Below are 27485 nucleotides of genomic sequence, written 5' to 3' on the forward strand. Positions count from 1 at the left end.
CCTCATTTTCCTTAGAAAGTCTCAGGTCCCAAATACAACTCACCTTCTCATAAATTAGTTTTAAAAACCCACAGAACTTGAGCTTGTGCAAAGTAGGCAGTATTGTTCTCTCCATGTAAGTCAACAGTTTCTGCTAACATGTATCAGAATGAAGTGTTAAGAAATACTTAAGTAGGAGTTACATATACAAACATGCAAGTTAAAAGGAATAAATGAAATGCTCCACTTTATTAAGAAACCAAAAATACAAAACTGAAGAGTTCAAGGCTTCATGTACTCAAACACTACTGAAAAATGGTATCTTAAACTTAGTTTTGTTTACTAGCAGTACTAATATTGACCAAGATTAATTTCTACAAGATAGTGTTAAAAGTAGACATTTTCCACCAGTTGTGCTGTAATAAGCTAGAGTTTCAAATTAAGAACCTGGTGCAGTTACAATAAAGTCTAGATATTTATATATATGTGGCTTTTGTTAATATGCTTTTCTGTAGCCAAGAGCTTTTTATAGCTCATCTACAGCTGTTTTCTAGTTAGTGAGTTTTACGATGCTTAGAGAGTTTTATCAACTATAGCTCTACTGAATGATGTTCCATGCAAAGATACAGCTTTTAGACATCTAACAAACCTAGCTGCCATTTGTTACTGGCTACTAAAAAGAAACAACACAGAGCTCCATGAAGGCATGTTGGAAAAGATACAATTGGAAGTTATAAAGTTGAGACACCATATCTGAAAGTAGCATATGCAAACTGAACTATGCTTCACTCCCAGGTCACCCTACAGCCCTAACATTCCCACTCACGTGGGTCAATTTATGCTTATCTGGTCATCTTGCCACTTACCACTCAAGTGTTCACTGCTTTAGTTTTACCTGGCAGTTAGTTCAGCTTTGCTCAGATGCTTTAATTATATGCATAAGGAAATCAATGGAAGGTTAACTGTTAGCTTTGATTTAGTAACAGGAGCATAACGTAGAGAAAGGAAATAGAGTTAGAAGTGCAGTAGGCAAGCAAGGATTAGTTTTAACTGAAGAAGAGAAGACACTTCAAATAGTTTTCTAACAATGCATGAGAATTCACTTGCTTAGAGATATTTGAAATACAACTTTATTATCTAAACAAAAAAAAAAAAGAATGGGAATGACAGAAACAAGATTTACCACTTAACACTCTGTGTGACTGCAGCAGTCTTATATTTGAAACTCAAAAGGGGAAGTAATTGCAGTCCAAAAAACAGCTAAATATGCAGGTCCAAAATATGAAGTTTTGGTTTTGTTTTGTTTGTTTTTTAAACTGCCACATTCACTCCGAAGCCCATTCATCTCTTTCAGCATCCCAAAGATTAAGCACATGTTCTGCTCAGCTAGATAATAAAGTGGCAAACACGCTGCACCACTGACATCACAGGACAGTTGCCTATAAAACTAGACTTCTGACGCTGGGCTCCAGCTTCATCCCTCACAGGTCATCATCTTCATCTGGCAGTGCAGTGGTTTGAGCAATCTGGAAAAGAGAGAAGTTACACTTATAAACTGTTTTGCTTTTTTCTAGTTACTCCCAGGAGTCCAGATACTATTCATCAGGCAATCATTTGACCTTCGCCCCTTCCTCAGTTACCTGTAAGTCTTGCTCATACTGTGCTGCCAGCGCTGGGTCCATAACAACTTCAGGTGGCGCAAGAGCAGGCATGGCAACGAACTCCAAGTTGGGATCTCCAATTAGCTTCCTAGCAAGCCAGAGGAAAGGCTTCTCAAAGTTGTAGTTACTCTTAGCTGAAATGTCATAATACTGACAAAAAAAATATATTTTGTACATTAAGACATACTTAACACTGATATTTAGAACATACCAAGATTAACAAGCACCATTCACTGTATTTTTATAATTGTATTTTTGACTCTGTGACTTCTGCTTCTCAGAAGCAGCTATGATTCAAGTTCCTAGAGAAGTACCGCTTCATGCAAATAGAAATTTATCCTTTTACAGTACACAATCTGATCCAAAGTTCAACTTTCAGGAGGCAGTGGTACTTCTTTCTCATGACTTGGTCTACTTTGAACTATCTTACTTCTGTGTCACGATGAGGTTCTGAGCAGTAGAAGCTAGACATATACAACAGAACTTATAGCTTCTGCTCAATACCAGTGATGATCATCATCTTTTAACAAGATCATCACTTTTCCCTTCCCTGAAGTTAGGTTCAAGTAGCCAAAGGGATGTAAACTGAAATATTAGAGCCTGTAGTGAGAAAGGCGGAACACCCAAATGCAGCTGATAGACTTAGTAAATCTAGATTCCTACAAACTCATGCCATCATACCTGGAGATTCTTCTTCCTGTGGAAGACAATAGATTTTGCCTTGACTTTTCTGTCCTTAATATCCACTTTGTTGCCGCAGAGCACTATAGGGATGTTTTCACATACCCGTACCAGGTCTCTATGCCAGTTAGGTACATTCTTGTAAGTAACTCTTGATGTTACATCAAACATTATGATGGCACACTGGGCTGTAAGAAAAGAAGTTAGGAGTTACATCAGAAGTGTAAGTGCTTAACTTTCTTATCGAGTGGGAAAAGGTATCCATAAAAATATTTCATTAGGGGTGCCTGCATTAGCTTTTTCCTCACAGTTCTGAGAATACACTCTTAACAAGTTCAATACACATGAGTCTGCAGAGCTCAGCCCATGACCCTGTCATCTTACATCTTCAGTGCCACAATACCAGCTAGTTTTATTCATTCCACTGTCCTACTGAACACCTTACTGTTGCATGGCATAGGAAGTGATGACAGAAATCAACTGTAATTTACCCAAATATTTGACAGAAATTAGTCAATACCCAGTTAACTAATTTTAGGCATCCTATCAAGGCTTTCAGGTAAGTTGAGAGCTTGTAGTCCACATCTCAGGATGCCCTTGTGCAGCAAAGCTTTTCAAAGAACACAGGGGCTTGACTTGATCCTGATATTTCTAGAGGAAAAGCAATAGCATCAGAGTCTAATCATCCCTTGCAGAATATTAAAAAATATGCAGCTGACTAAAGTATACAAAGAATAGAGCTTGGCAAAAGAAAAACTAAGGGGTTGTCGCAACTTCTGAAGGCAACTATCCTCTATCAAGTGTACGTAGATCTTTACCATATCTAAAGATTTTACAGTTTGTGCACTCCACAGCATCCTGTGCTGGTGCGAAGACAACAGATGCAAGTTTTACTAACTGAAACACATACTTCCACCTTTTAACTGCCTTTTTTCCACCAGATTCATCTTTTAGGGTGCACAGTTTTTCATTAATACCAAAGCCTGCAGTAGCAAACTGAAAAAAGTCTTCCTACATAAGGGCAGGCTGCCTAGCAAAGGAAATGTTTGTATCTGTATAAAAAGTCTGAGAACTCGAAAACCATATTGGCTGAATTGAATAGAATGAAGACTTGACCTCTGACAGCTACAGGGTATTCCTGCATATAAACACATCTCACCTTGAATGTAATAGCCATCTCGCAGACCACCAAACTTCTCCTGGCCAGCTGTGTCCCATACATTAAATTTAATAGGGCCTCTGTTAGTATGGAACACCAGAGGATGAACTTCAACACCCAGCGTTGCTACAGGAATAGAAAAGAGCACTCCACTTATTAAGTTGTGAACTGTACTTCTAATTGTAAAATATTACATCTTAGAAGTTTCTTCAGACATACCTACATACTTCTTCTCAAATTCACCAGTCAAATGACGTTTTACAAATGTTGTTTTACCAGTGCCACCATCACCAACCAGGACAAGCTGTTGATACATTAAAGCAAAAAAGAGTTAAAGCAACACACTTTGAAGCATTTATTGCTCATTTTAATTACCACAGAGACTTCAGACTTCCAAAATGCTGTAAACAAAAAACTGAAATCACCCATGAAGTAACTCACTTTATTGGGACCCCATTTATTAAACCTGTTAATCTGTAACTCCAAGTTTATCTAATTCCTGTAACTCAGAACTAAGATGTATTGTAAATGTAGTTCTACTAAGTTGTAAGTGACTGAATTAATAACATTTGGATTAATCAACCCGAATGTGATGGTATTTAAAGAAACTCACTTAAGCAACTGAACTGGATAAACTCACTACAATATTACAATTTAAAAAACCTGCACAACTAACAGTTGGGATATCCTAGCCAAGCATTGGAAGAAATACAAGTAACAATCTTCCATGAAGCAGTCTTAAAGAATTCTGGCTGTTAAAATAAGAAATTCTCTGTTCTAAAATATGTTCTACACCAAATTCAGACCAACATGATATGTTAAGTCACTTGTTAACTTGGTATGTTAACTTGTTGTATGATATGTGAAGCACATTTTGGTTATTGCTGTAATTGTCCCTTTTAGTAAGCTTTAATGTTTCTCTTGTTTCTAAAATGATACTTACACAAAATTACAAATAGCAATAGACTGTACTACAGGGCTGTGGTAAGTCATATGCTGGTTGCACTATTAATGGAAGAACAGCACTTCAGACCCAAACCTACCATGCACACTTGTACTTGAGAGTCGCTCCTGCTACTTTTCTACTGAAGGGAAAGAACAAAAAAAGAAAAATATCGCAGTCCTTTACCTTAAACTGCACTTGGGGCTCTCCTTGGGCGGCCATGCTGGGTCTGCAGGGGAAATGGAAGCATGTGAGCTCATAGGCGCCGAGCTGGTTCAGGGCCCCGCCGGAAGGGGCTGGGCGCCCTTTTCAGTTCCCTAACCGCCTCCCGAGGCGCGTGGCTCTGCGCGCCACTCGGCAGCGGCCGGCGGGGGGCTGTAACCCGGCCCACGCCGCTTCCCCCCCCCGGCCCCCCGATCCCGGGCCCCTCTCCCCGCTTGCTTCCCGCCCCCCCCCCCCCCAGTTCCAGTCCCGGTCCATTGCCGCCTCCCCCCTCCCCACACACGGCGGGAGCGCTCGGAAATGGCGGCGCCTCCCTCCACCCCCCTCCGCCCCGTAACGGCGGCGGCCGCCGCGCCCCTCTGCCTTTCAGAACGGTTCCCTTTGCCCGAGCTGCATCCCCCTCAACACTGCCTCACGGAGGGCTGCCCCTCGGCCCGGCACCACAAAGAGCCTCCCCCGAGCCGCTCACATGCGGTTATAACCGACCTCCCCCCCACACACATGGGAATGAACTGCCCAGGGGCTCTATGGGGGATCCCAAACGGCGCCTCCCCACCCGCCCCAACTCACAGCGGGCCCAGCGCCACCATGACTGGGCAGCGCCGCCTCCCCTCCCCCGCGGGCCGTTGCTCGGGGGCCCCGCTCCGCTCCATCTACCGGATGCCGCCCGCCCTGGCTGCGGGGACGGAGGGGAGCCGGCCCTTACCCCGCTCCGAGGGGCGGTGGGAGGGCGGCGCCGCGCACGGCCGGCGGCCTCACAGCACCAGTGCCGCTCACTGAGGCCCACCGCGCCGCGCCCCGGTCCCGCTCCCACACGGCGCCCACCTCGCACCGCTCTCTTCTCCGTGCGGCCCCGCTCCCCCCTCACACCCTCGGGGGACTGAAACGGAGGCCGCTCAGCGCCCGTTACCTTCCGCGAGGCTCTTCTCAGCGCCGCTCCGCGCAGTGACTGGGCGCTGGGAAGATGGCGGAAGCGCGGTTCAAATGCCCGGAGAGCGACGCCGCGCGGCCGCGGGGAGGGGGAGGGACCGCGCGTCACGTGGGGTGTGGCGGGGCAGCGGGCGGGAGGCAGCCGGCGCGCGGCGGCTCCGCCTGAGGGAGCAGCGGCCCGGGGGTCGCAGCGCCCCGCGGGCCATGGTGGTGGGGGGGGGCGGGGGCGAATCGTGGTGCCGAGGGTTGATGGGGCGGGCTCGGATAGACCTCGAGGTCCTCGTCCCCATTCGTGTCCTGGAGAACGGGGTCAGCTGACCCAGTTCCTGGTGCACACCGAGTTTTAAAAGTGCACGTAGTTGCTTGGAGAAACTACTAAGGTGTCACTGCCACTGTTTAATAAAGTGGTTTGGATGGTTTAATCGATCGGCTTTCAGGTAAAAACTGTTCAAAAGGGCTGTCCTTAAATGTGCCTTACAACCATTATTCTCACTTCATACAAACTGATCTGCGTTCATTACAGTGCACGTGAATGAACATAAAACATGTAAGCCCTGCATTTGGCTTTCTCACCCCTCATGTCCATACTTCAGTGGAACAAAGTTGCTCAAAAACTCTTCAAAACAACATAAAATAGATGTTTAATACAGATCTATACATACCAAGTTTGTGAGTTCACAGATTCCCCAATATTTCCCCTAGTATAGTTAGTTACCCTAGTTCTCCACTTTTTTCCCTAGTTAAGCAACTTTGACGTGGTCTGCATAAAATACGTTGGTACATCCATAATGCAGAATCAATGAACTTTAAATACCTCTGTATTGAAATAATATAAAAATATGTAATGGCAGATGAAATACACAAATATAGTTTATATCTTGCTCATTTTCTACATATATAGCAGCAATGTGTACAGAAACTTTTGTAAAAGTTGTTGCACTCTGCTGTATGTTTTGCTTCTTTGATGGCAATACAAATATTGCATAAGATTTTCTTTCATGGAAGAATCACCGGCTTGTTGAACTTGCTTTCTTTTTGGACAACTTGATTGTGTTTGCCCCTTTTTTTTTTTTTTTTTTAGCATATTTGCTCATCACCTCTAGGTGTCAGGAAAGATATTTTTCAGAATATATTAAGTCATCTTACATTGTTCTCAGCACAATTCAATCTTTATAAAACCCTTGTGAATTCCACCTCTTTTCTTGACAAATAGGCAGTCATTTATAAATAGGAGCCCACAAAGCCACATTAGGGGAGTTTGGCAGTTTTTAACAATATAAACACTTCCAGGAAAAAAAAAATCAATCTCTAGCTTTGTTTATAGACCATACAGTGTACTTTATAAACTTCTCAGTAGTGTTACAAATGTATTACTAAACTACTTTTTACCCCTCAAACAAAAATGGTTATACGATCTGATACTTTAATTTGAATTATTAAAATAGATTGCTAATTAAAAAGTCCCGTTGTAGGTTTTGAGCTCCTGTCAAATATTTACAAGTCATTATAAATTACTATGTATCTAGCTTTTATTATAATGTAAAAGTGTTCAGGGCATCTACAGAGTATCTGCTCCAGATAGCCACATTCAGCAAAGGTAAAAAAAAAAAAAAAAAAAAAAAAAAAAAAACAAACAAAAAACACTTCCGAGCACTCATCAACAGTGTCAGATCGCTATCTAAGAGATTGGTGTCCACAAGATATCAAAATAATTACCTTTAAAAGATCTTTACATTTCCTATAATTTGACTCAGGTTAGCTGACAACAAACATAGCAACTCACTGAAGTAGATAAAAAGATTTACTTAACAAAGTTAAAGACAACCATTATTTGTAAGTTATTTAAGGACAAATGAGGAATGGTACAAAAGGTACCATTATGGGAGATAAATAGCTACAACAGAATCATATTTTAGGACTGCTTTATCAGGAAGAAGAAAAAACATTTTGTAAACTGTAAAAGAAGACAACAATATACGCCAGCAAACAATGGAGAAGTATACCTCCCACTGGTTGTAGAAAAGTATCTGGAATATGAGCTCAAGCAGGAACAGAGGTCTGTGCGCTTATGTTCAAGGCAACACAGGAAATTACACTGAAAGGTTTTAAGACAAAATTAGTCACTTTCAGCATAGATAGGTAACATGGATCACACAGTACTAAAATTCAATCAAAATATGCATTTGAAAGACATTTTTTTTTTTAACCATATAAAGCTGCCATAAAATAAAAAAGCATGTCTTACTCCAAGTTTCATTAACAGACTCTTGGAAAATAAGCATTTACTAAGTCAATGGTGAAGAGCAGATGCAGATCTAAAATTTTTGAGAAAACAAAATTCAGCGATTTACTGTCATTGAAGTAGTTCACAGTGCTACTTCAGCAAGTTTAAATTATCCAGCACTGGAACAAAATTATTTAAATACATGAAATATATGAATAGTATCGGATTATTGTGCTCGGTATCCCAAAGTAACATTTTTAGAAACTACAGCTGTTCAATATGTAATGTTGTAAATAAAGTTTATATACATTAGAACTGGGATACTAACAATTATGGGTATATACTAATAATTACAGGTAATTATAGTTTGAAGTACTTCTTGATACCAAGCACCTATTAATAAAAGCACACCACTACTGAAGACTTTCTGCCCTTTATAAAATGCCCTTTATTTATTTCCTAGAAGCTCTCAGGTCTTTAAGGCCTGCTATAGCACCTATTCAGAACATTGGCATGTTCCTTAACCTGTGAGCCCTTGCAGTCACTGGTTTTGGTGTTCTACTGGAGACCTGAACATCACTAAAATGCTATGTTTCTCAACACTTTTTAGCCTAATAATTAAAAGAAGTCAACTGGCCACCTTGTGACCCAAGCATGCAGCTTGCTTTCTTGCATTTCCAGTCATGATATGGGTCCTTCGTAGCTGTTTCATGGGTGACCCCAAGCTGTGGCTTGTCCCGCAGGGACAGCTGGATGCCTGGGCCTGGCCAGCAGAAGTAGCAATAGCGGGAGGTGCAGAATGTCCGCTTTTTGTAACTAAACATGAAATTTTAAGAAGCCTGACTGCAGCCTATCCACATAGCACACCAGAGGATTAAATTCATTTTAAAAGGGCACAGAACAACTTTTCCCAGCTCCTCCCCTTGGAATTCCCCTGCAGACCCAACGCCCCTCCCTGCTCATCGAAGCGCCCGCCACGGTCGCAGCCCTACCGCTACCCCGCGGGGCGCAGCCGCCATTTTGATTACCTCAGCCCCGCCGCGCCGTCAGTAACGCGAGGACGCCTGCGCGGGGCCGCGCGCCATTTTCCCCTCCGTTCCCTCCCTCTGCGAGGCGCATGAGCGGTGCGGGTGGCAGTGGCCGTGAGGTGGGGCGGGGGGGGGCGGTGGTGGCTGAGTGGAGCCGGCTGAGGGGCGGCCCCGCGGCGGGCAGGGCCGGGCCGGGCCGGGCAGGGCGCTGACGGCTCCGAGCGCGGAGCTGAGGGAAAGCTGAGGGGCCGCGGGGATGAAGGACCGGCTGGCTGACCTGCAGGAGGTGAGGGAGGCGGGGGCTGCCCGGGCCGTTACCGCCGCGGCCGCTGAGGAACCGCCTCAGGCGCGGCCCCGGGGCTCCGCGGGGCAGGCGCCGCGTAGAAGGAACGCGGGGGTTGACCTGGTGGCCTTGAGGCCCTTTAATCTGTTGGTGCGTCTGGCTTTGGGGCCTTTCTTTAACCTCTCGGGGAAGCTGGCTTTGGGCGTCATTGCGAGAGCGTTTGGAAAATGGGATCTGGGAATGGCCGGGCGTGCTTTTCCGTCCCCTTGTTTGTGCCCTGAAAACAGTCCGCTAGAAAAAAGAGGAAAAAAAAACAGAACTGGGGGAGAGTTAAACGGAGGTTCCTTGATGTCCATCTTCAACAGGATGCGGCCTGCTTTAAAAAATATTAAAAAAATAAATAAAAAGAAATTAAAATTGAAAGTCCGCAGGAATTTCTGTGATAATTCCCAAACGACACATATGCATAGAACTTGGCCTGTGCTGAGCTGTGTGAAGGTTTGGGGCTCGTTTGTCCTGAAATTTTAAGTTCCTATTTTCAAGATCATAAAAATACGTTTTGTAAGCTCCATCTTTAAGTGGTAGAATTGCCAGTCTCTTTGCTTTTCTCTCCAAAGGGATGAATTGGCATGCAAGGTCATTAGATTACAGTATCTTCACCAGGAAAGATAGATCGAAGCAGTGCCAAAGAAATGAGTGTTTTCTTTCACATATACTTTGGCCCTTCTCCTGTTTCCTGTTTATAAACATGTCCAGGTTATAGGAATATGCGCCAAATTTCAGTCGTGGTACTTGCTTCCCAGAACGAGGAAGCGGTACGTGGAGATCTGAGTTTGTTTTATAATGCCAGACAAGTACACTTCCTTTTGACAGAGGGGAAACAACAGTGGGCTGTATGTATATATTTTTAAAATAAATATTTTTTTACATTTTTTTAATTGTAGTTTAGGGTTTTTACTGTATGTTGATTTTTTTAGGCCAGCTTTAGTATTTGATATCTAAAAACATTACTGCAAGAAGCTGTTTCTTTAACTAAAGCATTGCTGCAGAAAATTACTGCTTAAAGTCTGAACACTAAGGTCAGTATTGCTGAACTGATTCATATGTTCGTCAACATAATTAAGCTTAGAATAAATTAATAGATCTGAGACTAGAAACTGAAGCTTCCTTATACCTAGAAGGAAGTACTTTAACATCAAGTGAAGTCAACAGCTGTAGAAGAGTCAGTCCACGTTTTATCACTTAAAAGTTCACCGTTGACATGAAGATTTGAAAAGTTGTTTCACAAGATGTGACCTCTGTAAAACTTGATTTGCACAGGAAATTTGTAAAAGTAGTTGATTCTGTCTTGCCTCTTTACCTGTAATGTCAAAAAAAATTTTTTTGAGGTTATTTTCATTTACTACTAAAAAGATTTTTAACAGCAATTAACATTTATTTGCCTATTTTCCATAGCGTTTCAATTTAATTAGTGTAGTTCTGTTGCGTTTTATTTGATTAAAGCATTCAGTGAAGGGTAGAGCTTCTATATTGTCGTTTTTAAACAGGTCTGGGCCTGCAGAATCTTAAGGAATTACTGAGTCTTACCTCTTCCCCTTAAAATAATAACGTTGTTTTGTGTTGCATTGGTTATGTTTTACATGTCAGCTTCATCTGCTGTGTTTTTGGTGACGACGTGATGTGCCACACAAATAAAGTTTGAGATGCTAATACTTCAGCCAGTGCATACGCTGTTTAAATATTGTCTTGCTTTGTGAAGAAACTTAAGTTTGCAAGTCTTTATTTGTGCTTGTGGATTTTAATTGACAGCAAGCAAGTTTTGTCACTAGAAGAGGTAATGTTTACCTAGATTTTCCTATGTCTTTACAAAGAGGAAGAAATGTTAATTATCAGTGCTTATTGTTCATTAAAATATAAAATTATCATATTTTTTTGATACTTTAATTAATACACTGTATTAGATAGTGAAACAGTGCTAAAATAGTTGGAGAAACTGTTGTAGACATGCATATTGTTCGGCCTTCAGGTAATACTGCATCATCCTACTTCCCAGCTAGAAAAAAAATAATGCCTTTTTCAGAAGATGGGAACCTTAGTTGTATTTGTCTGCTTCAAGAAGCTTATTTTAATGTTTGTTAAATATTCTAAGCAGGCCAATATGAACTTGTTTCAGCTTTAGAAATCTCAGTTATCGTATATATTTATTGAATACAATTAATTTGATAGTTGGTCATATTCCAAACTGGTTTGGGGTATTCTTTAGCCCAAATGAATGTAAGATTAAAATTAAAAAAAAAAAAAAAAAAGGCTCTCTCTGATCCAATATGCTGCGTATAGCAGTGGTCACTAATAGTCACTTAGGGAATAAAAGAAAAACAGGGTAAGTATGCAGCAGTGATTCTCTAGAATATTTTCCAAGACTTCATCTGGTTTGATATTAAGGGATACAAGACCACCTTAAAATGACTTTACAAGAGCTGTAGTTTCTGCATTCAGACACTGTGTTCAGCACATTTATCTAGCATTAGGTATTAAAAACACATGGTCTTTTAAAGGTCTGTTTAATAAAAATTGCTCCAACGTTTTTTGTACTGTTAAATGACCTCAAAGAGGAGGTAAGACGTAAACCCCTGCTTTAGCATGATATTTTAGATCTCAAGGTTGGGCTGCAACCTTCGTAACACAAAAATTGCTATCTCAAATGCTCAAACTGATGTAGAGGTGTATGTTAAAATCCAGTTTTCCTGTTTGATAGATAAACCATTTCAAATATATTCTTTTTATCTCATTACTCTTGAGTGGTATTGAGGGAATCTTAAACTTTGAAAAGTGTTTAGACTAGATTCCACTTGATTGTAGCTTTTTTTTTGTAAATTAGGAACAGTAACTTGGACAGAACTGCACTGATTTTTGAAATCTGCTTCTTGTGCGTTTACTTATTGTACCCCAAACTATTTAGGAATGACTGAACAACCACAAAGTCAAAAAAGTGAAAATGGAGAGAATCGGGATAAAATGGAAAAATAAAAAGAAACCTTTTCAGAAATGGGAAAACATTACTGGCTGCTTTTTTCCTGAGTTGATCTTTCACATTGTCCTTCACTCAAACCCAGAACTTCCTGAAGAAGAGCTTTTTTTTTCCATGTCATAACAGCATTATTTCATATAGTTGATTATCCTATGACGTTTTTTCTGTGTTGTACAGTAACGCTGCTAAATTCATGTTAATGATTAACCTGCTAAAGTTGCCCGATAGATCTCCTTGGTAAGGAGAATCTCAGTAAGAGAAAAGACTTGCTACTTTAGTATAAAAGAATGCTTGATACCCTGATGTTGTATGAAGACACTGAAACACCTCGTGTTCCAGGTCAGGAGAGAGCCTCGCAGCTATAGATGGCTGACATCTAGAGCAATACCTCTAGAATCTGAAATTCTTTAATAAGCACTTAAAGTGAAAAGGCTTGGAAGGCTTTGACTTTAATGTGGGAGATGTGATGTAAGAATTAGTCTTTCTAAAGAGAGGCTTTTTATATGGAAAATAAAATAATTAAGTTAGGAGGGACCCATGAAGGTGCTTCAGTCCAGCTGCCTGACTGCTTCAGGGCTAACCAGAAGTTAAGGCATATTAATGAGGGCATTGTCCAAATGTCTCTTGAATGCGTATGCATGGGCCATCATCCACCTAAGAAGCCTGTTTCAGTGTTTCACTACCCTCACGGTGAATATTTTTTTTCCATAATATTCAGTCCGAACCTCCCCTGGCGCAGCTTTGTGTTGTTCTCACACACTCTGTACTCAGGGATCAGAGAGCTGTGCCTGCCTCTCTGCTTTCCCTCCTCAGGAAGCTTCAGAGAGCATCCAGGTTACCTCTCAGCCTCCTTTTCTCTGGACTGGATAAAGCAAGTGATTCTAAAGTGCTTTAAAACACGTAGGTAGTAATTTTAAAAGTAAAGGGTTACTTGTATAACAAAGGTAATGAGTTACTTGGTACAGGCAACCATAAAGATTTACAGTATCGTCAACATTGCTTCCTTTTACGCCATCTAGTTGACTGAGTAATGTGGGAGTGTGTGAGTACAAGGGAGTTAAGTTGAAGTTTGCGGGGACTGCTGTAAATCTACTATTAGCAGTCACTCAGATGTGGTTTTTGTATCAATAATAACTTCAGTACAGTTACTTATCCTGTAATTTCTCTGGACAGTTTTTAAAGAAAATGTTGTCCATTATATAGAGAGAACAGGGAGGCACCTGCTGCATTCTCAGGGTGGGAATAGGATGGTGTGCAGGACCTCTGTTCTCATCGCAGCATGCTGCTGCAGCCTCCTGCCTGCTTTTTATCAGGTATTTTTTTGTGATACTGCTTATGCTATGGAGGTGAGGCCTAGCAGAAGGAATACCTTCATGCTAAACTGATCTTGGCTGAGCTGTGTGCTTGTGAAAAGGTGTGACACTTAAGTTGAAGAGTTAGTGAATAAGCTGTATTTTAGGTAAGTGATGATTTAAGAGCAGAGGTTGACAAGTCATCATTTCTCTTTCAAGTGCTGATGTTCAAGGTAGGGAGTCCTTAAATCTTTCAACAAATTGCAGACAGCCAATTTGTCTGTCATTCTGTCATCGCAACCAAATGTGAAAGTGAAATGTGCGTGGAACTGACTGAGGCTGCCTGATCACAGGACTCTGCTGTTCAGCTGCTATAGATACGGCTTAACCAAATGACAGATAAAAAATCTTACTCTTAAGGCTGACTCAGGTATTTAATGTTTTACTGAGATCTTCTGACCAAGGAAGCAGCTGACATGCTGAATCTCTTAACCAATACCATTTTAATTATTCTTAGTTCAATTACCTAAATGCAGTATTTTCTTGTAACTAGAAAAAATATTATTTACACAGTAAATGTAAGCAGAAGGTGTTCTTTTACGTAGATGATTAAATCAAACATCTTTCAAAATGTAGCTCTTTATTAACTTAGACTGGTAGCTTTTTAGCGTTATAGTCTCTGAGACCAGTACGAGTTGACTGACTTCTTTTGGACATGGACTTCCTCTCATTTTTATTGAGCAAGGCTGTTAATTGATTACAGTCCGTACTGACAGATTGAGTAACATTGAGTTCTAGCAATCATCTCCCCAGAATGAGTGAGTACCAAAACTCTTTAGGGATGTGTGACATTAGGTGTGAATTGGTGGTCCAGGAGAGCAGTAACATCTTAAGTCTTTTTATTTCAACTGGGGCACTGGTTCCCAAGTATAAAAAGTCAAATGATTTCTGACAAAAAATACTGTTATGAAGCTTTATGGACTCCCTGAATTTGCAGGGGGTGGGGGAAAAAAGCTGTCACAAAGTATAAATATAAAATTTCCATTAAGATATGGAGAACTACTATTTTGGTGCTTAGACTGTTAATGAATATAACTTTATTAGGTAATAGCAGTGTTTTGACATTGGATTAAATTGCGGAGTTATCATGCAAATAATATACATCTCATCTAATTTAATAAAGCCAGAAACAGAGAGCTTACTGGGTTACAGGATCAGGGTTTGGAAGTGGAAAGTGGGTGTTAGAAGATCAAAGGCAGAGAGGCTTGCAAGAAAAAGTTTTGAAAATGAAAATCCATTATTTTACCCATCGTGTGGTTTGGTTTTTACTTGGTGATAATCCATGGACTGCAGTAGGACACAGTAATTAGTATTTTGTTCTAATTTGGGTTTGATGCAGTTTAAACAGTCTGCTCTGCAGAGGGAACTAGAGGCCATGAGAGCTGGAACTGTGTACTTCTGTGATGCACATCAGTTCTATCTTCCTTTGACCAAATTTGAATCCGTTACTGCAGAGAACCACATGTTCTGCTGGGCTGGCTCATGGTTTAGGGAAGTGTGACTCAGGGCTTGTGCTGGGCTGGGTGCTCAGGAGATCTCCGAGAGCCAGCATCCGGAGTTGCTGCCTCACTGGCTTCACTTCTCAGGGTTTATAAATTATGTAACGCATCTATGTGTAGCGTAACATAATTGTATCTGAATTGGTGTGGAATGGCAGCTTGAAAGCACCCAAGGGCAAAACTCATACGGAGATGCTGATAGCATTTTGTTCTTTTGTTTGATGTTTAGATCATTACATCACAAGCCAGAAAGTCATGGACACCCTTCTTTGTACTTTTTTGTGAGGTTTTCATTTACTGTCTCAGTTACGGTGAAACTGGATGTTATTTTCTGTTCATGTAGGACTCAATGTGCAATATCTTTAGGCTGTGAGAGAGTTGTGTTTATATATTTAGATGTAAAATTATATTTTAATACTTTTTTATGGGGAATGAAGACTACAAAATTGCATATAGCCTGGTTCTGTCCTGAAGTTGTTTACAGAGGAGTACTGCATTAGCATTCACAATTTTATGGTAGTTAGGTGACATTTTGTGACCTCTCTGCTTATTTGTTTTCAGATTACAGACCTCAGAAGAGAAAAACTTACTTCTTGTCAGATTGTTGGTAAAAATGTGCATGCAGGAGCAATGTGGAAGGAACCTTCCTCATTTCAGAACAGTATCTTGAGTTCTATTTCATAGATTTTTGTTGTTTTTTGCAGTGTAAAGGAAATGAAGATGGAGAAACAGTTATTGTTGAAAAAGACCATTTTATGGATGACTTTTTCCAACAGGTATTTTTTATATTCTTTATGTACTCTTCACTATACATTGTGCATTTCTCAGTTATTTTTGTGATTAGCTTAATTTTGAAAGTAAGTGTCCTGGTTTCAGTTAGGACAGTTATTTTTCCTCCTAGTAGCTGGTAGGGTGCTATGTTTTGGATTAGGATGAGAAGAGTGCTGATAACATGCTGATGTTTTAATTGCTGCAGAGCACTGCTTATACTAAGCCAAGGACTTTTCAGCTCCTCACTCTGTCCTGCCAGCGGGCAGGCTGGGGGTGCAGTAAAAGCTGGGAGGGGACAAACCCAGGACAGCTGACCCAAACTGGCCAAAGGGGTATTCCATACCATCTGACGTCATGCTGAACAATATATAGGGGTGGCTAGCCGGGCTGGGGGGGGCCGGCTGCTCGGGGTTGGACTGGGCATCGGTCAGCGGGTGGTGAGCAATTGCATTGTGCATCACTTGTTTGTACATATTATTATTATTATCATTATTATTTTCTATCTTAATAAACTGTCTTTATCTCAACTCACAGGCTTCACTTTCCCGTTTCTCTCCCCCATCCCAGAGAGGGAGGGGGGAGGGTGAGCGAACGGCTGTGTGGTGTTTAGCTGCCAGTCGGGTTAAACCACAACAGTAAGCCATCTCATGGGCACCTATTATCACACATTTCTTGCTTCTGTAAATATCATGTTCCTATTCCATACAATGTAGCAAAGTACGGGAAGATTCTGTTTCAACAAATAATCGAAGACACTGGAGTTTGATTTCCTGTGCGCCCCCTGCTATGTTTTCCTGTCACATAAAAGTTCATAATGGCACATAAAAGTATGCATATGCTCTTTTGGTTTTGTTTGTTTTTAAAGAAAAAAAGTAAGTTCTTTAGATGTTCACAGATAACTGCTATACATACATTGCGATTTCTGACAAATATTTACTAGTGCTGCAGTTAAATACTTTAAGATTTTTATTAGCAAAGATGTATTTTAAAAAAAAAAGCCTTCACATGCCATATTTTAATTCTTTCATTGCCACATTTCTCTTCTAGGTTGAGGAACTTAGAAATAATATAGCAAAAATAGCACAAAATGTCGAAGAGGTAAAAAAGCAGCACAGCATTATCCTGTCAGCCCCAAATCCTGAAGGCAGTGAGTATCGCTTATTTAGATTTCAGGTATACATTACTAGATTCTCTAAAATCAATTTTGTTTAGTTTAGGTACGTTTTACTCTGATAGATAGCTGTTCTCAACACTTCTTAATTTAAGGCATGCTTAAGTTTGTAAGTTTGTGCACAGGGTGTAATGAACAGGGAAAAAAAGATGCAGAGGTATTTTTGCATAATGTCGCCTAGTAGCCTAACTTTTTTTGTTCTTATTGATGAAAACCGAACTGTGGTTGTTTGTTTTTTTTTCCCGTTTGTTTTTTTTTTTTCCCCTTTTTTTTTTCTTCATCTGTTTGTAGGTTGGCATATGTGTGTCTTATTGACAGTGATTATGCTAATTGATTCTACATGACTTTAAAAAAGCAGTGAACCTCAGGTTAATAAGGGTTAGTAATTGATCTGATTGAGAGCAATTTTTATCACAACTACAGTAATGCGTTTGAATTGTGTAGGAACACTGTGAATCTAGTCTTCAGGAACTCCAATAACAGATCTAGTTAAATGCTTCATGAATATGCATAGTATTTTTCAGAAAATATAGGTAGTATGTAACACAATTATGTTTTTTTAAAAGTTAAAAGCAATGAGTCCATGATAAACTACAGAACTGTCACTTGAAAGTCTTCACTGATTTTTTTCCTATGACCAACAAAGAAATATTACCATGAAAGCATTTTGTTAAGAAAAGGCATAAAATATTTTACCTGGTTTAGCTAGTGATTTGGAAATAACATTTCCCATGGCCTGTTACAAGAAATAAGAATCTGTCAATAAGATTTAAAATACCTAGGAATATCATAAACCCCTCAGTATGATTATGCTATGTAATTATGGGATTGCAGGGTTGAGTTGTACATGATCCATGGCTTGCTTGAGCTACATTGGTAGGTCAGCATTCGAGTGTTTAGGTGATGTATTTAATGATGTCAAGAATGCAATTTTTCTGTTGCTAATTTCAAAAAACATTTTTAATGTGAAGATCTATTTTTGACAAGACCTGAAGAAAGATTGCAGTGGTACAGCCTCTACCAATACAATTGCTGGATCTGGATTTTGTGGTTCCCTTCTATGTCACTTCTGTGGGCAACATCAGCTTTGCTCCAAATGCTGATAGTTGCTCCTGCACACACAGGTGCTGCAGTGACCTTTCAGTGGCCACCACATCCTGCTATGAGGAAGGAGTATGGGCAGCTGTAAACTAGTAAAGCAGGATGAATGTCACCAGGGAACTGAGATTAAAGAACATGATAAAAGGAACAATCAGAGAGGTACTACAGTGATAAGTGTTGTATCACAGAGTAATTTATGATTTCTTAGTTTTTTTCAAGTAGAATGGAACACAAAAAAAAAGTCTCTGCTGTTTCCCAAGTACTAGTTTCTGCTATTTTTTTTTTTAACATAATGGCACAGGATAATGAAATGGATCATCCAGGTTAATTCAACACAATATGGGAGCAATTAGAGTTTCTGTTTAAAGTTTTTGTTGCTATCTTGTTCTTTTTGCTGGGTGATATGTTACAGTGCAGGATTGGGAGTCAGTGACCAGGGTCGTTTGAGCATCTTTAAATGTTAAAAAACTGGGTCTAAAATTAGATCTCTTTATCTTATCTCTTTATAAAATATCTTTTATATTGCTCTTAATTGAATGAGATCCTTGAGAGTGGATGTTCAAGTTTCACATTGCTTTACCAAAAATAAAAAAATAAAAAAAAAATACAGTTTGTTAAGAACTTACGTCACTTACTAATTAACTGTGTTTCCCCTGGTCATACATAGTGTCCAAAGACAATGACTTGAATGTCTTTTGAGAAGGCAACTCACTGAGTTGTTACCAATCATCAACATTTCTGGATTTATTTATTTTTTTAAGGAACAAAAGAAGAACTCGAAGAATTAAATGAGGAAATAAAGAAGATTGCTAATAAAATCCGAGCCAGGTTAAAGGGTAAGTTGTGCGGAGAAATAAAACTGCCATCACTTCTAACATATTTGGGATGTTAGTGGTGTGAATGAAGCATTTGGCCTTCTAAAACTTAACTCTGTTATGTATGTATAAATTATCTTGTACAACTCCTGCCAGGTAGTTCCTAAATTTTAAGAAAATCTTAAGAAAATTCAGTGTATAGTTATTTAATTCGTTAAGCCTTGAATACAAAATGTTCAACTTTTTGCGATAGTGTTTATACAGATTTGGTTTTTTTGTCTAATTACATAATTTGGAATTCCTTAACACACTTCATTCAGGCTAAGTAATTTTGCTATGGGCCTCTCTTGTAGTAGTGCCTTTAATTGTTCAGCATAGGTTTTAAAATATATTGACTGTTTGAATATTACTCATTACACTTAGCGTATGTTTTTGTTGTGTTAGCCTTCCATAAGCACCAGGGTATGTTTACCTGTTACGTTTTTATCACTTAAATTGCAAGAGCAGCCTATTTTGTTAGACCTTTTGAACTGCTCCTAGAATAATAGATGTTGGTGTGACTCTTAATAGTATTTAAGTAGTTACTGTTTTAAGATCTATACACTATAGAATTATAAAACCTATTTAAAACTTGTATGGATTTCACTGCCCCCACACTACGCACACGTGCATATGCAAGAAAAGTTAAACATGTTTGTGGGGAGCCTTGTACATGAGAAAAGTAATACCAAATAACTTTGAGCTGCAGTATCAAATTTACCATATTGAATGTTGACTCAATATTTTTCTTTTTGCTATTAGCTATTGAACAAACTTTTGATCAGGGCGAAAATGCTAATCGGACATCAGTGGATCTCAGGATAAGAAAAACACAGGTATGACAATTTAAGAAATCTAAAGATAATAAAAGGAAGCTACTAAATCAGTGAATGAGTTTCGCTTTTCGGAAATATTTCAGAACTCCATGTTCTGTTCTACTGAAATTTAAATACAATTTTCAGTTGTTGTGCAGTCATATTTGCTGTACTAAGAATAAAATAAACTTTTTGCTCATTTTTAAATCCTGTAAAAACAGCACTCTGTATTAGCTCACAAGTTTGTGGAGGTCATGACAGAATACAACGAGACCCAATCTCTTTTTCGAGAACGCAGCAAAGGTCGGATACAGAGACAATTAGAGATAAGTAAGTGACCTGAATACACTTCTTTTTAAAATAAATAAATTTTAAATGTATTGTTATACTTCTGTTGATTCATATTACTTACAGATGGTACAAAACATCATGCATCTTGGACACCACCTTTAAGCATGTGAATGGGAGGGAAGAGAATTCTCAGATGGAATAAATCTTTGCTACTACTCTTCATAACTGTAAAAAATAGAGAAAACTAGAGAATAATAGAGAAGTTCTTCTATTGCAAATAATTAAATATCCTTTGTTTCATTTATTTCATGTCTTGCAACTGCAGAAGAAACATTAAGCTTGTGCGCAGAAGCTGTTGTAGCGAATGTGTTCCGTTGTGTTGCTAAAAGCTATTCCTAAATAACATACTAATAACAACGTCATCTCTTTTTATGCTATTCTGGTTGTGTCAATAAGAACGTTTTTTAAGTTCAGCTGCCATAAAATCAGTGCTACCATTAGATATACTCTAATCGTTCATTGAATGACTGGCATTGCCTTATTCCATTGTTGATTATGAGGAATATTCAGAAAGGCACCTAACTCTACTCAGAAGTCCAGTGCCCACTTCAGAAAGTGTCTAAAATACCAATAATACCTTGTACCTAAAGTTGGCCTTTTTTAATATCACCTGTGAAGGCAAATATTTTTTAAATGAAAAACGCAAACAGAAGAGTTAGCAAATCTAAAACGTTGGTTTTCATGTGCTTCTTTTCTTTTTCATTAGCCTCCCATACTGAGTATGATTCAATTGAACATTTCAGTGTAGTTTATTTGGCAAGTTAGTTTCTTCACTCTTGCTCCTGTGGGAAGGGACCTTGATATCTCAGGAGATGGTTCCTTTAAATTAATGTTTTGACCTAATTTGATTCTTTAGCTTTTCCTCAGCACTAAAAATTTTTAAAGCAGGTTTTGCAGCATTCTTGGGTATTAATGTCACAAGGTAGTATTAAAATTAATTTTCATCTGATAGGACAGAATTATATAAGCCATTTCTAATCCCTGCTCTTCCCTTGTAAAATAAGTTGAATGTCTGTACATGATGTGTACAATACAAATAGCTTGAATATGCTCTGTACCTCAAGACATTTGCATTTGTCTTACTACTGTGATGGATATGTATCAGTTTGCTTAAACATGCAATAATAAACTACATACATTGTTAGGTGTGTTATGAAAAGTAGAAGTGAGGGTACTCTGTGGGTAATCATCTCCTCTGCGGGGAATTTGAATGTAATCCTATGTTAGCTGTTAAAGACTAATTTACATAAAGACTTTATCCGTCACACTGTCATTGGTAGGAGGGAGGAAGCAAATTAGGTGCCAATGTGACATGATTGAATGGGTAAATATGGAGTGTTATGTAAATACTGTTTGTATCTTCAGTTCTTCCTTCTGGAGAACATTCAACAGGGTTCATATGTATATTGTAAATGTTTCTGATCAAACTTTTCAGTCCGACCAAAAGAAAAAAACACACAGGAATTCTTCATCGTAGTTCTGAATCTAGCACAGTTGTTTTCTTCCTACTTGACATTTTCTTTTTTTCATATGCAAAATGGTACTTGGTAATGGCTAAACACTACATTGTTTTATCTTGAAAAATATGCAGTACAAGAATTTTGAGTTGTTATCCTTCTGTAAAATTATGTTTAATAATAAGTGATGTTATATGAAGTACTGTATTTTTATTCTAGCTGGAAAGACCACCACCGATGAGGAACTAGAGGAAATGTTAGAGAGTGGTAATCCTTCAATTTTCACATCCGATGTATGTATTTCTGGTCCAGTTATGCCTGTCATCTGTTCTGTTTCTTCTGCTATTTAAAAGTTTGTCAACACTTACTTGTGTCTGTCTCTTTTTTTGTTCTTCCAAAGATTATATCAGACTCCCAAATAACTAGGCAAGCTCTGAATGAAATTGAGTCCCGACACAAGGATATTATGAAACTGGAATCTAGCATACGGGAGTTACATGAAATGTTTATGGACATGGCTATGTTTGTTGAGACTCAGGTAAACAAACTAATACATAAGTGGGATTTTTTTCTTTTCTTCCACTTTGAAATATAAAGGAACAATTTATTGTGATCAGATAATACAGATTTGTTTCTTAGTGTTTTATGACTGATTAGTATATATGAAAGTTAACTGCTAAAGGTTTTTGTATTGTTTTAGAAAAAAATTAGTCTAGATGTCCTTATAGTATGTCCTATGGATTGCTGAGCATAGACTTTCTTTTCAGTCAGTATATTTAAGTATTTTCTTCAACGTACTTATATTGCAGTATGCTTGAACGTTTTGTGCATGTTTGAGCGAGAACAACTCTGTCCTGGAGTGACGGCTAGTGTCTTGGAAACTTAGTATACTCATAGACATGGCAAAGGACTGCTGTGGTAGAATAAAATGTAGGTTTATACAATTTGCATATAATACAAAGGTATGATTCCTGTTCAAGCACTAATGTAAATGGATTGATGGACAAGATATCCAAGTTCTCTCTCATATTGCTTATCCTGAGGTGTGTGTTATTTGTTCTGTCTGTAGTCTTTGCTACTTAATACCAATTAACAGAAGTTAAAAGTATTTTACTTAGCTCTTAAATCCTCTGAGTTCTTCAGGAGAATGAAAGGAATAATGTTCAGGGGAGAAGGTTTCCTGAACAGGACATTTTTTTCATTGGGTTTTGTGCTGAAGTTGTATGTTGCTTTGATTATTAAATCTATAGGCAAGGCAAACTGGTAGTAGTTTCCTAATCAATTAGAAATGAATAAAAATTATTAAATCATTATTTAATGCTTTGCTGTTTACTGCTGCTGATTATTTCTTCTGATGGACAGAAACACAGGTAATAGATTTACTATAACTTTTCACCAATCTTCCATTTCATTACCAAATTTCATTCATCATAATTTATATCTGGTTATGTGTTGATGTTCTAAACATTCAACTCTGCTTTGCTTCCTGAAGTGTATGGTTTTTTTAGGTAACTGTTAAACCTTGTGTTAAAATAGTCAATATCTTTTCCCATGTCCAGGCACATCAGAGGTTTCTGACCTCTTAGTATGTCAGTTTTAGATTGGCTGTTAAAACATACCTCACATTCAAAGGTATGTTTTCAGAGGTTCAGTGTCCGTTTATTCAAAATGGAGAAAGATGCCTACCTTGCCCTTGAATGTTCCTTGTTTGTTTAGAACTTTGAGCCCTTGCTTCTCATTTGCTTTTCCCCATGGCACATCAAAGCAGAAAAAAAGTCCATCGCTATTACGCAAATTACTCTTTTTTAATATTCATTTATATTCTACAGCCGTTTGCCTTTTTCAGATTCATTAAACAAGGATCCATGGATGCCATAATTAACTTTTCTTTAACGTTTCATTTTAAGGGTGAAATGATCAACAACATAGAAAAGAATGTGATGAATGCATCAGATTATGTGGAGCATGCTAAAGAAGAGACAAAAAAGGCAGTTAAATATCAAAGTAAAGCACGAAGGGTATGCTATCTCTTCATAATTGTGCTAATGAGCATGTTAACTTAAAATGTATGGATCTAAACATTGACTGTTTTAAAAATTGAAAATGCAAATTTTAATGTGATATTAAAATAATAATGCCTTGTTTTTAACAGAAAATATGGATAATTATCCTTGTGTCATTGGTGTTGATTGCCATTATTGGTCTAATTATTGGTTTGTCTGTTGGTATTCGGTGATGCTTGGATAACCTCAGCATGCATGAATTCCTGCCAGTGCGGCAGTAAGTAACTAATCAACTAATTTTTCTATTGTTCTGCTCTGACAACCTCTTTGGACTACTAATCCTTACTGTGTGCAGTTAGTACTGGGAGGGTGAGATGACTAGGTGGATCCTCCTCTGTCTCTGCATACTGCAAAAGTTCTATGCACGTGAATATCGAAAACTGTGACATCTAGTGCTAATTTTTTTAATTTATCATAAAACCTGTAAACAAAAAATGAAATGAGACAACTCAGCTTATTGTCTCAGTCATTTGATTTTTATATATATATATAAAGTTGACATCAGAAAACAGCCTGCACTAAGATCCGTATTTCTAATTGGAAATTTGTCAAATGTAGTTTTCTATGGCTTTAAACAGAGCTTTCATTAAAGTAGGTGTCTACAGACATAAAGCTGGCTATTTTGCTTTGCAGGATATACATAATTTTTTTTACTGTAAAGCTCTTTTACTAATAGTAGACCAAATGAAACCATGCGATGATGCATTTGTAAGAGGAAGTCTGCAAATACTCCAACCTAAATTTGAGAAATCTTTCAGTTTTCAGAATTTTGCTGTACTAATCTGCCATTTCTTATCAAAATGACTTATAGCCAGACTAAGCAGATAATAGCACTTAACTCTTCTGGGACCAGTAGAAACTCAACTTTTTACATGTCGGATCTTCAAAATATATGTGAAGCTCTATGAGATAGTATGTCATTTCAGACCACTAATCATTAGTTTAGTTGTCTGTACTAACACATTTTTAATATTAAAGTTTTTACTTTTGATGTTATAGTTTCTTTTCACATCTGGTTTATGGGCAGATAACACGCTTTACTGTATCGTTACTGATAGAAATATCTGACCTGCTGTCAGACCTTGATGCATCTACATAGAATCCAGTTGTGTGGGTTTTTTGTGCAGATCTTCTGAGCTACTAGTTATACAAGGTTTTTACTGACATTTTCTTGAATTTGTCTAAGAGTGGAATTGTAGAGGTTTGAGCAGGCTACAAATATTTATCCAAGGATTGGATTTATTGCAGTAAGTAATGTTAACTATTCTTAGGCTTGACCTTGATAAGTAAATGTTTATTATTGCCACTGTTTCTGTATGTAGTAATATTTACGGAAGTTTCCTATGGGTAGTAACAACTATAAAGAAAAATCATTGTTATACAAATAGCTACAGCTAGTAACTATGGTTACAAATGTTAGAAAAGAATGGATAAGAATAGGAAATCATAGCAGTAAGTTTTATTTAGAACAATAATTCAAAGATTTAGAATAGATACCAGTGTAATTGATTTGATGTGGGTATGCATGTACTTAAACAGTTCTTTATCTGACAAGGTACTTCAATCTAAACTTTTCATTTTTTCACTTTTTTTGCAGAAATTGATATTCATTATTATATGCGTAACTGTATTACTTCTGATACTTGGAATTATCCTAGCAACAACACTATCATAGCAAGTATATTCAAAGAGCTACGAACCTTCAGAAACTCCAAAAGATGTCTTCAGTAAAGCCAAACTTTTTTTTTATTAAAGATGCCTTACACCCTTACACTGTTACATGATGATTACCTATCACTAAATGGCTAAAATGAAAACAAAATCCCTCTTAATGTTTACTTATAAATGAAGAACAGAATATATTAGGATACATATGGATTTTCATCATAAACTATACATTTGTAAGACCGAAACTTGCTTTTAATTGTTTTGAACTAAAGTAACTTTGAATGTTTTCATATTTCAGTGTTATAAACAGTTCAAATAGGGAGTTGAGAGTTTTGACTGTTCGACTTCTTTATTTCTATTGCTACTATAAGCCTAATCACAGATTTTATAATCTTAGCGGTGCTGCTTCTGTTAGCACTCCTGTGAACATTTTTATGAAATGTAGCTATGTCTTTAAGTTATTTAGTCACCTTAGCCTGTCTAAGCTTAATACTTTATTAAAATATTCTTCAGCAAGTGCTAAAATATTTTATCCTGAAAAGAGCACTTACATATTTAATGGTCTGCCTCCTACATTACACTTGAAAAAGCAAAGATTTTTTTTTATGCTTTAAATTTTTAATCATTTCAACATGACTAAGGTTAATTGGGTTAATAAGGTTAAATATTTCCTTTACCTTATGGTAGAAATGTTTTCTGGTAAAAGAATACAGTAATGAAACATACAATTTGAACTTCAGCAAATGATTTTACAGTCTTTTTTCAAAACTCATGGATCAGTTTAGCCTTATTGCTCATATGAATGATAAAAATCATATGATAAAATGATTTTTAAAAATCATACCTTCTGTAAAGCCAAGTCAATATTTCATTTTCAGAAGCTTGCTAATGTTGTTGTGCAAATATAGTACATAGGGAGAAATGCAACTCCCTCAGAAAACTCCAAAACATAATGCGAACTAAGACACTGATTTGTTATGAAATTTATGTATTGTATAACATGTATGAAGTGTTTTAGTATATACATACTGTTGTTGTAATGCTAGCTCGTAAGACCTGAAAGCTTGAAAGACTTCAAATGTAACCAAATAACTGCATTTAATGTTAAAGGTTATTTTTGTATTTTGTGTGTAAAATATCTGTAACTTGAATTTTTGATTTCTCATTGTTTAGGATGTCCATGTAGATATGTAGATATATTTACATTGTAAGAGAATTAGAGGAACATATAAGGTGTGCCTTTTTAAACACAGTCTAAAACTATGCTTGTTAATGTTTCCAGATATTCAACTATAATGTTAATTGCAATAACTGTCATAAAATATTAGAATCTTTAAACTTATGTTTTGTGGAAAGTGCCTGAGATTATTCACCAAAATGTAACTCAGTCTGTTGACTAGCTTCATAAAATTCAGCAAAGTTTACAATATATATTGTATGTATGAATATTCCTGCTTTGCTGTCCAATTATACTGTGAATATGCTAGAGCTATTCAGATACCATACTTTTTTTTTTTTTTTTTTTTAACAAAAAAAGCCTTTTGCAAGCCAGCCGTAAGAAGTCGCTTGAAAGAATTCAACTTCAGTAACGAACAATTTTTACCTCTTAGCCCAGAACACTCGCCAATGGTTGTAAGGAAGTTTACAAACAAAGTAAGGAAAGATTGGTTGCCTTAGTGCTCATTCTAGGTAAAATGTATTTTTATTCTATAGTTTTCTAGAATTCTAATAGTAAATATTATTTATACAGATACAAAGTACATTGAGGGGATCAGTTCTGCTGTTCTACAGCTGGTTATCTAAATTGTTGCTCCAAATTTGTTTGTGTTGATTCTTTTTTAATTTATAATGCAATAATTTTCCCATCAAGAACAGAAATATGAATAAGCCGCTCCATGCTTTTTTACTTGTTTTATAGCTGCCTCAGTTTGTTTTAAAACAAAACTTGTTTTTCACATGAACGTTTGTTCTGTTAATATTGTGGGGGAGGAAGTCTCTAACCTATGCACTAATAAATTTATCTACGCAAGTATCTTGTTGCTATTATTATATTCATGATGTTATTGTGACCTTTGTGAATATTTCCAGTAAGTGTTTGAATAAGGCACACATGTCAAACAACTGCTATCTATATCTTAGTCTGATTATTTTATTTCCTGAAACTCTTCACCAAAAAAAAAAAAAAAAAAAAAAAAAAAAAAAAAAAAACCACGAACGGGAGGCAGTACTGAAGATATGAATGGGA

At 37.7% G+C, this 27485-nt stretch overlaps 2 protein-coding genes across 4 annotated transcripts; one reads left to right on the forward strand and one right to left on the reverse strand.

The window, feature by feature from the left end:
* Positions 1–209: 209 nt before the first annotated feature.
* On the reverse strand, positions 210–5673 carry RAN (RAN, member RAS oncogene family). The gene is made up of 7 exons (XM_035340823.1): positions 5556–5673; positions 4610–4652; positions 3700–3784; positions 3481–3606; positions 2322–2509; positions 1620–1790; positions 210–1505 (listed from the first exon to the last, which is right to left on the reverse strand). Exons 2-7 carry the CDS (start codon positions 4643–4645, stop codon positions 1461–1463), a joined length of 651 nt encoding a protein of 216 aa, XP_035196714.1. The 5' UTR covers positions 4646–4652; positions 5556–5673; the 3' UTR covers positions 210–1460.
* Positions 5674–8958: 3285 nt separating this feature from the next.
* Positions 8959–27272, forward strand: STX2 (syntaxin 2). Of its 3 annotated transcripts, XM_035340820.1 has the most exons (11): positions 8959–9113; positions 15694–15765; positions 16808–16907; positions 18794–18868; positions 19649–19722; positions 19923–20031; positions 21729–21802; positions 21910–22047; positions 23417–23527; positions 23662–23789; positions 25170–27272. In XM_035340820.1, exons 1-10 carry the CDS (start codon positions 9084–9086, stop codon positions 23743–23745), a joined length of 867 nt encoding a protein of 288 aa, XP_035196711.1. In that variant the 5' UTR covers positions 8959–9083; the 3' UTR covers positions 23746–23789; positions 25170–27272. The 3 variants fall into 3 exon arrangements, with proteins under 3 accessions (XP_035196711.1, XP_035196712.1, XP_035196713.1); XM_035340821.1 differs by lacking the exon at positions 23662–23789; XM_035340822.1 differs by lacking the exons at positions 23662–23789; positions 25170–27272 and adding an exon at positions 22872–22879.
* The last annotated feature ends 213 nt before the right edge of the window (positions 27273–27485 follow it).

Source organism: Oxyura jamaicensis, chromosome 15 (genome assembly GCF_011077185.1).
Source record: "Oxyura jamaicensis isolate SHBP4307 breed ruddy duck chromosome 15, BPBGC_Ojam_1.0, whole genome shotgun sequence".
Lineage (NCBI taxonomy): Eukaryota > Metazoa > Chordata > Aves > Anseriformes > Anatidae > Oxyura > Oxyura jamaicensis.